Source organism: Culicoides brevitarsis, chromosome 1, assembly GCF_036172545.1.
Source record: "Culicoides brevitarsis isolate CSIRO-B50_1 chromosome 1, AGI_CSIRO_Cbre_v1, whole genome shotgun sequence".
Lineage (NCBI taxonomy): Eukaryota > Metazoa > Arthropoda > Insecta > Diptera > Ceratopogonidae > Culicoides > Culicoides brevitarsis.
Window position 1 is genome coordinate 35417773 of NC_087085.1, and position 14472 is coordinate 35432244.

Here is a 14472-nt window from a genome sequence, read left to right on the forward strand (position 1 = left end):
AGCAGAAGTTTATTGAAAAAAAAAGGAAAAAAAAGTTTTACCATCATATCATCATTATCTGAGTTGCCGATCCCCCAGAAAAAAAAAAGTTCAAATATTTGTTGTTGTTGTAGTGTCATAAAATTTTCAGTGATAGAACGAGTCTTTGGGGAATTTCTTTTTAAATTTTCTTCATTGAGGGATTTTGTGCAAAAAAAAAAAAATAAAATAATAGAAAAAAGAGAAAATTTTTCTATTACAACATTAAAGATGCGCTCCCCATCATTATTTCACGTACACGACGGATTTAAACGCAGACCGAAAATTCAATGGCACACGAAACGAATGCGAAAAGGAAGGGAAAGGAAGAAGTCGTCGTCGTCGTACTGCCTTATCAATGTCATAGATCTCTTGCTATTGGTTTATATTTATTTCCTGCCTTACTACCGTTTTTCGTAACGTTTATTTTTGGGGAGAACCGAACAACAAACGTGTGTACATGTAGAAATTCAGTCGGGAGCGAGTACAATATGGAGTTTCACACAGCAAGAGACCAAAGAGCATGACAAAATCCAATGTATGTGCGTTTTTTTTTCAAGCTGTCTTTGGAACGTTTGTCATGATGATGTTGATGGTTGGTAGTGTCGTCGTCGTGCTTTGTTTACCTTTCTGTATGCGATACCTTTATGCGCGTCGTTGTTTGGATGGAATCATGGGGTTGTTGATGAATGAATGAATGTTGTCATGCATCCGTGAGTTTCGAAATTTTTGATATTTTGTACACGTTCGAGGATATATTTTAATGTCGATGCGAGACACAGTGGCGTCGCTCACGGAAAATGGGTAGAGGATGGATTAAAAAATCAATTCAGGTGAGAATTATTGATTGAAAGTGATTTTAAAAGCATTTTAAAGTTTTTTTTTCATGAATTAAATAAATTTTTCTAAAAGAATTATTTAACATATTTTTTTTTTAATTTTTTTCAAAAATTTCGTAGTTTTTATAATTTATAATTTTTTTTTTTTCTTAAAAACTAAAAATTTCTAAATTTTAAAAAATTTTTATTGAATTAAAAATCGAGAAATTTCTTAGGTTTTAGCTTATTAAATTAATAAAAGATAAAATTTTCACGAATTAACATAATAAAAAATTTTAATATGATTTTTTATTTAGGCCGCTCCAAATGAAAATCAAAAATAAAGTCCAAAATTTTTGAAAATAAAATGGGGGGGCAAAATAAAAAAAAAAATTGAAATACTTATTTTCATACAAAATGACGTTGATCAACATTTTTGTTGTTTTTTAATAATCTTCTTTGAAAATTTCAAATTAAAAATTGATTTTAATCATTTTAAATTAAAAATTGAAAAATTAAAATATTAAAATTTAACTGTCAAAAAAACTTAAAAAAAAAAATTCAGTAATTTTATGAAAATATTTTTAGAGAAGAAAATTCAAGTTAAAATATGATTTTCAAAACAAAAATTAAAATAATTGAAAAATTTTTATAAATTTTTTTGAAAATGTCTTGAAAAACTATGAAAATACACCAAAAAACGATCAATTTTGATTTTATTTTGCCCCAAAAATTATTATTTTAATAAATTTTTTAAAAATTATTTATTTATTTTAAAAAAATTTAATTTATAAGTTTTTTTTTTATTAAATTTTAAATTTTATATATTTTTTTAATTAATTTTTTTAAAATTAAATTAAAATAACAAAATTTAATGATAGCAAAAATAGTGAGACCAAAAAATAAATAAAAATATTTAAATGAAATAAAAAAAAAATTAATTAAAATTTTCAAAAATTTTTATAATTATTTTTATATAATTTTTGAAAAACTTTCTTAAACTTCATATAAAAATTTTAAAATTTCAAATATTTAGTATTAAAAGTCCCCCGACACCCTTGACATGCCATGACACTTACATCCTAAAAACATATTCAAACACTATCAAAACTGCGTGTTGCCTAAAAGGGTTTCAGATGTCAATACACGGTACTACTATTCGACGTCTCTATACAACTTTTTTTTTGTAAAATAACATGAAAGGTCGTAACATGTAAAATAAATTTGAATGGCGGATACATTTTTGATGGTCTCAAACTTTGCCAATGAACCCAACAATAATAAAAAGCAAACGTCGAGCAAAATCCCGAGGAAAATGAAAATAAAATAAAATCCCGAATTCGACATGACATTGAATTGAATTGTTTTTACGACTGAACTGCTCTTCAATGCACGTCGCAATAAAAAAGGGTAGATAAAAGATGGAGAGATTAGAAAAGTGTCGTTTTCTTCCTCTCCTTACGGGAGTCAAACGAGACAAACACTAAGCTATTTGGATTTACATAAGTAAACAAAATGTTAATTTATGTAACCTTTAAACCCATTTATTTTTTTATTTTAGATTTTTTTACTCAAGGGAGTCCCAGAAGCGATCCAGATAACGTAAATGTGACTTTGAAAAGAAAAAATCAATAAACTTACCAGCTTGATGCGTTTTCCCGAGCAGATAGTCGTTCTTACAAATAAACTTATTGTCATCTAATACGTACAATTGTTCGCCGGTACTTAGTTGCTTGCGACAAATGCAACATGTGAAGCAGTTGAGATGGAAAACCTTGTCACGTGGCTTCCGCACAAGAGATGACGGATTAATGCCTTGTCCGCAACCGCAGCATGGAGTACCGTAACGTCTAAAATTAAAAAAAAAATATTAAAATTAAGTCATTTATTGCATTAATTAAGAAAAAAATCACAAAAATTACATTTTAAAAGCAAATTTCTCGTTTTAAAGAGAAAAAAAAATTTTTTTTCTAACATGCTTGTTAAAATTTTTTTTCATGTAAATATTATGACTGCATGTTTTTTGCTCATAATTCGACTCAAATGTGTTCAAGTCGCGTCGAACGCAAAAAAAAGTGGTAATAAAAATAAATAAAACTTGTAACGATTTAATTATTAGTTACAAATTTCCATAAAGGTACACGTTGCTCATCAATTATGAAAAATACGAGTTGAACATAAAATAAAGAGATAATAAGACAGTTCCTTCTAATGAGCGCGCCTGTCTTTCAGCCCATTGAAATGTCATAAAAATAGACTGACTGCTTTTTTTTCATTAAATAAAAAAAACTGCAACATCCAAGGTTGTTAGTAATAACCAATTATTTGTAATCGTTACATGATAATATTTTACAACTTTTGTGATGTCTTAATTTTTTTTTAGCTTTTTTAATGGGCTTGAACATTTGACCTTTTTTAATATTTTTTTTTATTAAAATTAATTAAAAAAAAAATTAAAAAGGAAATTTAAGTGAATTTTTCGAGACAAATTCAATCAAAAAGTGGCAAATTGATATCATTTTTGACAAGCAATTCCCACAAAAGTTGCGAAAAATGTTGCAAAAATTCATTAAAAATAATAAAATTTAATTTTTAATAGAATTGGGAGTGAAAAAGTTAGTAGTAGAGAAGCAGAAGGCTTTAATAAAATAATAATAATAATAAAACTTTTTACAATTAAAACTTCTTTTGTCATTTCATTTCCTCTGGAGGACAATAAAATAGACACGAGAAAATTGATTTAAAAGGAAAAAGTTTTCTTCTCTTATTATTTTTATTATTATTTTATTTTAAAACATTTGTTTTAAAAATATTTTAGACTCGTTTAGAAAATTGCACAGAAAAAAATTTTTTAAAGGGGAAATACTTGTTGCTCTCATGTCTAATAATAATAATAATTATTATTAGCATATTCCGTACACGAAATTTTAGACAGAAAAAATTATAATTGCTTTAATTACCCCCTTTTTCTGTGTGAGTGTGAAACTTTTTTGCATGAAACGCGTCGTCGTCGTCGTGCAAAGTTGTGGTAAATTCTCGATTTTTAATTGTTTTTTAAGTGTCAGGCTTAAAAAGTTGCCGTTTTTATTAATTTTTAACAATTGTTTTTTCCTATTTTATGGGGGAAGGGGTTAAAAGTTGTTTTTTTACTCACCTATAGAAGTCATCCCTACAATATAATTTTGATTCTCGACTAAAACATTTATCTGTGAGTGGTTGTTGGCAGTCGCAGCATCTCACGCAGGACGCATGCCACACTCGTTCTAACACATTAAGTAAAAATTTGTCTAAAATGGGCTTGTTGCAGCCCGCACAGGGGTCTCCAACCCCCGACGGAGGCTCCGCGCGACCTAAAAAGATAAAAAAAATTTTTTTTAGTAAAAATTAAAAATAAATAAAATATTTATAAGTGCTTGAGTGACATGTCCGAAAAAATTTACAACAATAAAATTTAAACATTTAAATGTACAACAAAACGCTCTCGACTAGATTTAAGTGCATTGTATTCCGTTTTTATTATTATATTATACATTTACCGGCTTTTTTTGTTTGCTTTTCATTTCGCATTGCCGCATTCATTTTTTTTTTGCAAATGTTTACTCATGAAAAAAAAAATTATTTGTATACTTGTTATATTTTAAATATATGCGAAAATGCGAATGAATGACATAAAAGGCTACTTTTTGAATGGTGTCTGTGTTTGTGTGCAAAAATACACGCAGCACATTAAAAATGTATGAAAGAGTGCAAATGCGACAATAAACCTCAATGATGGTCGGTTTTCACTTTATATTCATGCCGATTTTTATAATATTTTATTATTATGATTTTTTTTTGCGTTTTGAATGAACTGCAGACTGAAATAAATGCTATTTTAAGTCCCATTGAAAAGTAGCAACGAGCGGCTTTATTGTCAGTAGCAGTCGTTTTTATTTCTGTTGTTTTTTTGCAGGCGCAGACAAGAGTTTTATAGCAGAAAAATGAATGAAAAATAGGAGAAATTGTCGAGTTTGTGGAGAAACGAAGCGAAAAAGATGGAAAGGTGGTCCAGAAATGCGGTTGAAATGCAGAGTTGGTGAGTTTTTTGAGTGAAAAAGGCAGAAAATCGATATTTTTGATGTTTTTGTGATGGAAAGGAGTAAGTATGATTTTATGTTTTAAAAATATTTTTCTTTTCAAATAATTTTTTGATTTGAAATTTTTTATTTTTTATGTTTAAGTATTTTAATTTATTTTCTTTAATTTAATCAAAATTAATTATTATTTAATTAATAATTTTTTTTAAAAAATAATATTTTAAGTCAATATTTGATATATTTTAAAAACTAATTTTTTTTTCAGAAATTATATTTTTTAACTTCAATGGAAATTGTCATACTGTAGATTTCAAAGACCATTAATTTTAAAAATTAGATTATGATAATTATAAAAAAAGAGTTATTTTTGATTGAAATATTTTTGAACATTAAATTATTTTTAATTAAAAAAAATTATTCAAATTAATTATTAAAATTAAATAAATTTTAAAAAAAATTATTTTTAATTTAATTTATTTATTTTTAATACATAATTATATTTTCAAAACGAAAAAAAATTTTTAAATTTTTTTTTAACTTTTTTTAAAACATTTTTAGGCAAATAATTGATATATTTAAACTTTTTTTATATTAATAATTAAATTTTGATAATTTGAAAAAGAGTTATTTTTAAATTATTTTATCTTTATATTTTTGGGTAAAATTAGCCCATAAATAATTTTGAATTTTAAATTATTGAAGTAATATTTTTAGTAAAAAAAAATATTTAAAATTTTTATTTTATGAAATTGTAATTTTAATTAATTTTTTTTATTCAATTTAATTAATTAATTTATTAATTATTTTAAACTTTAGGTAATTATTTTTTTATTATTTTTTTTTAATTTTGATTTTTATAAATTTTTTTAGGTCCAAAATTAATATTTTCATCATAAATCAAAAAATTTTCATGTCAAAAAAATTATAAAAATTTAAATAAAACATTGAAAAAATTCAACATCATGACACTTGAAGACCATAAAACACTTGACAACCTTTTTGCATTGTAAATGTAAGGACACCTCTCTAAGCAAAATTAAACAAAACAAAATAACAAGTCAAATTCGCTACAGTACACACTCATAAATTTCAACCGTTTTTTGCGTTCAAGGATGCTGGATCGCGTTTAAATCAATCTCCGCGTTCATTTATTTATTACTTACTGAACAAAAAATAAAACATCTAAAGTGACCATAAAATATTTAAAAAAAAAAAACAATATTTTATCGACGTAACTTAACGACAACGATTGTTTTCCGAGAAACAAGTCGTAAAATGTTCGCCAAAGTGATTCATTGAGGAAAAATCTCACAAACTCGCGCACACAATTTTAATATTCATGAAAATTTGCTCGAAATTTGAAAATAAATCACTTCCATTGTCAACACAGACTTAAATAAGTTACGCGCAATGTTTGATCAGTATTAATACCTTGAGCTTTTGTTGTCGTGTAGTTGTTGTTGTCGTTATTTGTTGTTTGAAAATCGCATTAATAATAACCGTTTTGACACTATTTCAAACTATAATAACGCGGGCAAGCAAATTAACTAACAACGTATGGAGTTTTGATATCAAAATTATTAATTACCGCCCTGAATCTATTTAAAAGTGAGCCAACATGTGTTGATGTTGCCCGATAAAACTTTTGTTTGTCGAGACAAATGCGGTGCGGTGTAAAACAAGTGATTAACATAAATTTTAATAAATATAAAGTGTGAATGCTTAGGACGAGGATTCCATTGAAATGACAAGAAAGGGAAAAAGTTTTCGTGTCATTCTCTCCCACGACAAAAGAACTGATTTTCAAAGGCTTTTTATGCAAATTACCATCATCATCGTCGTCGTCATGCTGATGCGACTGGCGATAAAATATGTGAATGCCTATGGTGTGAGCACCCTGTCGTTCATTCGTGCGTTCTTTACAACTTTTTATAGTGTGCGGTGAGCGTTTTATTTATATTTGCGCAAAATCATTTTCATTTAATTATTTAAATTTTATTTTCTCCGAAATGAAGTGGAACTATTGCGTGGCGCGCTTTTTAATTCTTTCATTTTATACTCTCTTCAAAAAAAGAAATAAATGTAACGAACACATAAAATGCAAAAATAAAATTCAATTGAGTTGTTTATTCGTTTGGTTTTATTAATTTTTACGAGGTGATGTAAATTGAAGCGGTGTGTTCGTCTTATTAATGAATAATTATGCAAAATATTTTGACTTTTTTATTCATAATTTTTTTTTTTTCATTAAAATTAATAAATAAATAATAATTTTTTTAAATAATAAAAATATTTTTAAATAAATAATAAATAATTTATAATTCATTAAAATTATTGTTTAAACAATTAAATTTAATTAATTAAAATATTTTTTAAAAAATATTAAAATTATATTAAATAAATAAAAATTATTGAAAATTATAAAAATTATTATTTAATTAAAAAAAATTATTTTTTTTTTGTTTTAAAAAATTAATCTCGAATTTAAAAATTTTTATAAACTAATTAATTTGTTTTTATTTTTTTAATTAAATAAATATTTTTTAATTTTTTTTTAAAAATTTGAATTAATTTATGTATTTTGAAATTTTTTATTAAATAAAAAATAATTTTTTAAATAAAAAAAAAAAATTAAATAATTATTTATAATTTATTAATTTTTTTATATTTTAATTATTTTTTAATTAATTAAAAAATTTTATTCGTTTTAAATTTAAATAATTTTAAAAATAAATGTAAAATTTTTATTCAAAATAAAATTTAACCGCTTTAGCAGATTAAACACCTTTTTTCCTTTTTCCAACAATGAAAAACAATAAAACGCATGCAACAGTCCGCCAATTTGTAATACAATAAGACGTTAATCCGCCTAAAACAAACGCATAGAAGCCAGGCAAGTTGGCAATAAAAATCACTTTTAACCTTTCGCCTCTCAGTAACACAAAAAAATGAAAAATAAAAAAAATGTTTTATTTTTTCAGTTGAAAGTCTTCCTTACAACACTTATGATTCAATAAAAAATGAACGCACACACAAAAAAAGTATGAATAAATTTTTATTTTTTTTTTAAACAACAACAAAGGATGGAAAATGAGAAGAGGGCAATGAAAAAAAAACGTTTTAACAGGAAAACGTGACTAAAATACAAAAAAAAAATACTCGACAATTTTTGACGACTTTGCGAGAGACTTTCAACCCGCTGACCTGCCATTTATGGAGTCTCTCCAATTAAGCGTCATCAAATAATTTCGAGTCATTATTTAATTATTATTAAATTGGACATTTTTGAAATCACAACTACTTAAAAAATTATTTTTTTTTTGCAACAGAAGGCTTAAAAAAATCGAAAAATAATAATAAAAAGGAAACAAGATAAAAAGGGAGTCACCTATCTCCTACCTTTGCCGCTACCTTGTTCGCGTCGTGTCTCTCGAACGAACAAGCGACTTTGCGTTGTTTGTACATGCATAAGTACAATAAATAATTACCGTTATTATTATAATGTTTTTTAATGTTTTATAAAATAATAAAGTTTATAAGACAAAGTTATGGTATCTTGTTGTTGTTGTTGTAAATAAAATAAAGAAGAAGAAGACAAAGTTTGATGTGTGTTCAAAGAAGAAGAAGAAGCCACAAGTAGGTTTCTTGTGTTCTTGCGTTTTATTTTAACAATAATAATTACTCTTTGGCAAGCAAGAAATTGCTGGAAAATTGTCGGTTGTTGTTGTGTTATGATTAGGTCAAGGTATTTTTGTGCTCAAGCTCATCAATTTCTTGCATTTTTTCTCCATCCTTTGCATTCATAGCGAAAAAACATGAGCGGCAATAAATCGAAGTTTCATGCAAGAGCAGCAAGATTTGTATCTAAAAAGTTTTTTCTGTTTGCTGCGGAATGCACTACCGTGAGTTCCAGACATGAACATTGCGAACGCCATATCATAAAAATAGGATGTTTTAATCTATTGGATAATTTATTGCCGTTTTGCGGATATTGGCTACTTCATAACGGGAAAATTTTTTGTGTTGTCTTTGAAGTTATGAAGAGCTTTGAAATTGTTCAATAATATTAACAAAAAAAAAATGGAAGATTTTTATAAAAAAAAAATTGATGTTATGATCTATTGCTGTTTAATTGGAGCAATAATTGCTTTATCGGAAGATAATTTGAGAGTAATCGGCGGTTTATATCTTTTCAGAAGTGATCAAATGTTAGATTTATTATCTTTATGACTTTTTTTTTGAAGCTTGAAGAATAATAAAAAAAAAAATATTTTTTCGAAAAATAGGCCGCTCAAAATTTTTGAAATAAAAATGGGGGGGGCAAAAAAAAAGCTTTGGAGGATAAAAATTTTACAAAAAAATAGTTTTGTCCAAAATTTTTGAAATAAAAATGGGGGGGGCAAAAAAAAATAAAAATTTTGACTTTTTTTCATTACATTAAATTAAATTTTTATTAATTTTAATAATTTATTATTGTTTTAAAAACATTTATTTGTGTATAATTTTTTAAAACAAAATTTTTTTTTGGTTTTATAAAGATTGTTTTTTTATTAAAATTTACTTTTTACATGAAAATTAATTTTTTTTAAGATTTTTTAAAATTAAAAGTTAAAAAAAAAATTTTTTTTTATTAAATTATTATTAATTATTAATGAAATTTTAAAATTTTAATTGGATTTTAAAATAAAATGGGGCATCGGAAAAAAAATTAATTAATTAAAATTTTTGTCAAATTTTTTAAATTTTTTTTGGTTTTATTAAGATTTTTTTGATTAAAATTTACTCTTTTACAACTTCATTTTTTAAGATTTTTTAAAATTAAAAGAAAAAAATAATTAATTAATTTTAAAAATTAATTATGAATAATAATTTTAAAGAAATTCTGATTAAAAAAAATTAGGAAATTAATTTTTATTAATATAATTAATTAAATTTAAAATTTTTGAAAAATTTTCTTTAAAACTTTTAATTTTTAAATATTTTAATTTTTTAAATTGTAAATTGATATAATTTTAATCAAAAATGACACAAAAAAATTTTTTTTTTAAAAACTATTTTTTAAAAATATTTTTATAATCTAAAAACTTAAAATTCAAATAAAATTCCAAACAAAAAAAAAACTTTTTTCTCTCAAAAAAATTTTTCATATCAATTTTTCTCCCTGTCAAAGCCATTTCACGCATTGAACAAAAAAATATTCTCCAAACGTACGAGTCTATCAACAATCATAAGCGTTTACCATCATCATTCTAATTGGGATCGTTAAATATTTCATAATATTCTGTCTTGCCCCAGAATCTAGATGTTCTCTGAAAATGATGATGATGATGAGTATGCTGCTCCGCTAGCACCCGAAAAAAAAACTTTTATGATAAATTATGGACAAAAATATAAATATATGAGAAGATATTAGTCTTGGATCATTTATTATTTATGGAGAGAACACAACGCAACACACTCGTAAAACATAAAAATCTTGATCATTTTTTCTTCCCGGCCCAATCAATCATAAAAATCATTCGTATTGTATTTATTTTTATTTCATTTTTTGTGTGTGGTTGAACTTGTTTTTTTGTATTTTATGTGTGCCAGACGATTTTTTTTTAGTTTTGGAAAAATTGCGCAAAAAATTTGTAGCGACTTTAGATGAGGGGTAATTTGTCATCAACATTAAGCAAGGTAATTTTTCATCTCAAGTCATCGAAAAAATAGAAAACCTTTGACACGAAGTGAAATCCGATAATTAAACACGAGACTATGTTGACAAAGCGTAACTAATGAAAATGTTATCTAAAATTTTTTTTCGAATCTCATAAAATTGCCTCAGGAAAAATCAAAAATATTTTGTAGCGCCTCATTTTGACTCGAAATATTTTTCGAAACCTGTAATTAAGACAGACTTTGTTTGTTTTGATTTTTTTTTGTGTACTCGTTAACAGGTTACTACGCACGACTTTTGTTTAAAATTAAGATTAATTACGTTACTTTTTTTTCGTCTTCATCGACGACTTGAAAAATTTCAAAATATTGATTGATATTTTCAGCCCATCGCTTTCATTGGGCTTTCATTTTCGCTTCATTCATCATTTATTTTGCGCAATAGACACCTACAGTTATTTTTTTCTTTTTTTAAAGAGTCTACAACGGATTTTTCCATCAATCAACACTAGTTAAATAAAAATATTTCATTATTTTGACAGATCCTTGGACGTTTTGAATACAAATCAAATGTGGATTTAGTCGGTAAGGCAAATTTTTTTTATTTTTCATTTTTTTTTATTTTTTTAATTTTTTATTTTTTTTATTTTATTTTAATTTTTGTTTGTAATTTATTTTTTTAAATTTTAATTCTTAATAATTTTAATTAAATTACAAAATTAATTTTTTTATTTTATTTTTTTTATTTTTATTTTTTTTTATTAATTTTATTTTTTTTTAATTTTGTTATTTTTTTATTTAATTTTTTTTAAATTAAAAATTTTTAATTAATTTAATTTATTTTTTTTTAATTTTTTAAAAATATTTTTTAAATCCAAATAAAAATTTTCAACAAAAAAAAAGTATTTTTTTATACAAAACACAAAGAGGAAGACATAAAAAAAATGTACAAAAAAATTATTTGATGCTCAAGGCATTGTTTTGTTTCTTGTGTCACTTCCATAAAAGAGGCGCTTGAACATACAGGTGAAGCAAAGCACTTCACAAAGAGATAAATTCCCGGTAAATCCACGAAAAACACAAAAAAAATATAATTCTTGTGCGAAAATCTTCTCAGTGTTTAATAACTACCTTTGTCTCCCGTACCAAAGGCGAGCACAAGACACGAACATTACCTTTTACGAAGGAGATGCGTTACAATTTTAATCGTGCACTAATTTGCAAACTAAATTATATTTTCAGGCACTTTTTATACAAAAAAAAAATAATAATAATAATAAACATCTTTAAAGATCATAATTTTTATTATTAACCGCTCTCATGTGATCCGAGCAAAATAAATGTAAATAAATGCAAAAGACTATCATTATCCGGTTGCAGTTTTATATTTTTTTTTCTTCCACATGAAACATGAATGAACTTCATGATGATGATGATGAGGGAAGATGAAAAACGCTCGGAGCTGCCAAACCTCGCAATTATCACGTAACTGCGCAGGAGCTTTTTTGAGCGCACATTGATTTATTTCACTCCTCGACAATTTTTTTTGTTCGTAAATAATTTTTGTTAGACGACAAATTGTCTCGAATTGAATCAATTCGCTTTTCAATTGCGAGACAAATAGTTCCTTTGGGGTGTTTATAAATCTTCATTGCTGTAAATGCTGGATAATGTCCAATTTATCGCATTTTGACAAACACACAATGGAATTGGAAGGCGGTTACTGTGTGTGGTTTTGACCGCAAAATCAAACTTTTTTTTTTGTCTCGATGGTAGCAAAGAACGAGAAAAAAGGCAATAAATTATTTCTAGGTTGACCACAAAAAAAAGACATGTGTATCAGTAAACATGTGTGATGTCTCTTAAATCTTTCGGGTAGTTTTTTGTGGTTAATTTTTTTTTTTATTTTATTTTTTTTTCATTAATTGAATGGTTTTCACTTAAATTTTTTTATTTCACTTTATTTTTAAAAAAATTATTTTTATTTATTTTTTTAATTAATTTTTTTTTTAATTTTTTTAGCGGGATTTTTTTAAATCTGGGTAAACTGACAAAATTATTCTGGGCGAAAAAAATTCTTAAGATCACAAATTTTTGTTCAGAAACTCACTCAAATTGCACTTAACCATAGGAAAATATCCGTCGGTGAAAATTTCTACAGAAAAACGTGACTTACCTATGTTGTGTTGATTGTGCTGCAACACAGAACCAAAGGCCATAAGATCTTTGGGAGGGAGTGCTCGTGCACCGAGGGCGGCAGAATACCCACCGTCCCCCAAATATGAAGCCAATGCGGCAGCCCTCAGGGGCGCTTTTTGATTTTCAGTGAGAATTTTGCTTTATTCCCCGGGAACTTTTTTCTCGTGAAATTTTTTTATTTTAATTTTTTTAATTATTCCTTATTTCGTTCTTAATTTTTTTAAATAATTTCTTTAAAAAAAATTTTTTTTCACATAATTTTTATAAAATATTTTTTTTAAGTATTCACGTTTTTTTGTTTTGTTTTGAATTGTTTGCCGGTTTATTTATTTATTTTTTAATTAGTATTTTTTTAATTATTTATTTTTTTAATTAAATATTTTTTATTTTTTAATTAATTATTTTTTTAATTTTTATCCAATTTTCAGCTTTATTTTTTATTTTTCAGTGCATTTCATGCAAAAATTTTATCATTCGTATTTTTCGATAATTTCCTCCAATAATTTTCAGATGATAATAATGATCATAAAACCGGAGAGACCGCAACTCTCAATACACAACCGATAAGAACAATAGACGAATCAAGACTGACTGACTGATTTTTGTTATTTTTCTACAACGATCCTGCAACATCACGTACACGGTCTCTATAATGGTGAATGAATGTTATGATAAAAGTTACCAACACACACAAACGTGTCACTAACACAACCATGCGTAGCTCTCGTGCAGCGCATGGCGTTCGTTTTTCATTTTATGTCATAATACGGGGCGTCGCTTAGCAACGTGTTTGTGGAATGAGTTGCGAGCAATTTGATTGGCGAGGCAAACGCTTCAGTGGTATGAGTGGTTGCAACCCATCGCGACTTTATTCCTCTGTGTGTGTGTGTGTGTGTGTTGCGGCATGTGTGTGAGGTGTGACTCTGTGAACTTTTTTTTTCATGCGGGAAAAAATTATGTTTTTCTTCGTCGTGTCTTCTTTACTACTGCTGAGTTGTTGTTGTTGTTGTTGTTATGTTGACTTACTGTCGTCGTTGTCGTTTTCGTGCTATTCGGTATGAGCACCAACTGTGGGATAGGTGTGTCATGCACAGACGACAGAAATGTCTTGTTGAGTTTTTTTTTTTGCTTCTTCTCCCGTTTGATGTACAAAAGACTGATCAAAGTCTGCGAAATTTCTCGAGTACGGATCCTTTTTTTGTGTGAAGAGGAGATGAAGTGTGTGTGTGTGATTTTTTTTCATGTTTACACAGCGTGAGTGATGATGACGGTTGGTTGTCATGCTGCGTGAAAATTAGTTCAAAGTAACTTAAAGTTTGACTTTTTTTTGGGAAAAGGAAGGAAATTCATTTCAAAAGATAAAATTCTTACCTTTTATCAGGGATGGAAATACTTTAAGTCAAAAAAAACTTAATACTTTTTCTTAAGTCAAGTTCAAGTTTCTTAAGTTAAGTTAAGTCAAGTCAACTTAAGTTAATTTTACGAATTTAGCTTTACTTAAGTCAAAATTTTTAGAAAATCAAGTCAAAATTAAAAACTTTATTTTTCCAAAAATTAATTTTTTTCAAATTTCGAATAATTTTCATGAAAAAATTGAATTTTTTGGAAAAATTAAGCTCTTGATTTTAACATAGTTAAATTAAAATTTTGACTTAAGTAAAATCAAATCAACTTAATGAGTTTTTACTTTTGACTTCTAAGTC

At 25.9% G+C, this 14472-nt stretch overlaps 1 protein-coding gene across 1 annotated transcript in view; it reads right to left on the reverse strand.

Moving 5' to 3' along the window:
- The window catches only part of LOC134826966 (LIM/homeobox protein Lhx1), a 40063-nt gene extending 27151 nt beyond the window's left edge, over positions 1-12912 (reverse strand). The window contains exons 1-3 of the mRNA XM_063839481.1: positions 12747-12912; positions 3991-4186; positions 2478-2686 (exon numbers count right to left, since the gene is read on the reverse strand). Of these exons, the coding sequence (XP_063695551.1) occupies positions 2478-2686; positions 3991-4186; positions 12747-12789 (448 nt within the window). The 5' untranslated portion in view covers positions 12790-12912. The remainder of the gene's footprint in view (positions 1-2477; positions 2687-3990; positions 4187-12746) is intronic.
- Between the last annotated feature and the right edge of the window lie 1560 nt (positions 12913-14472).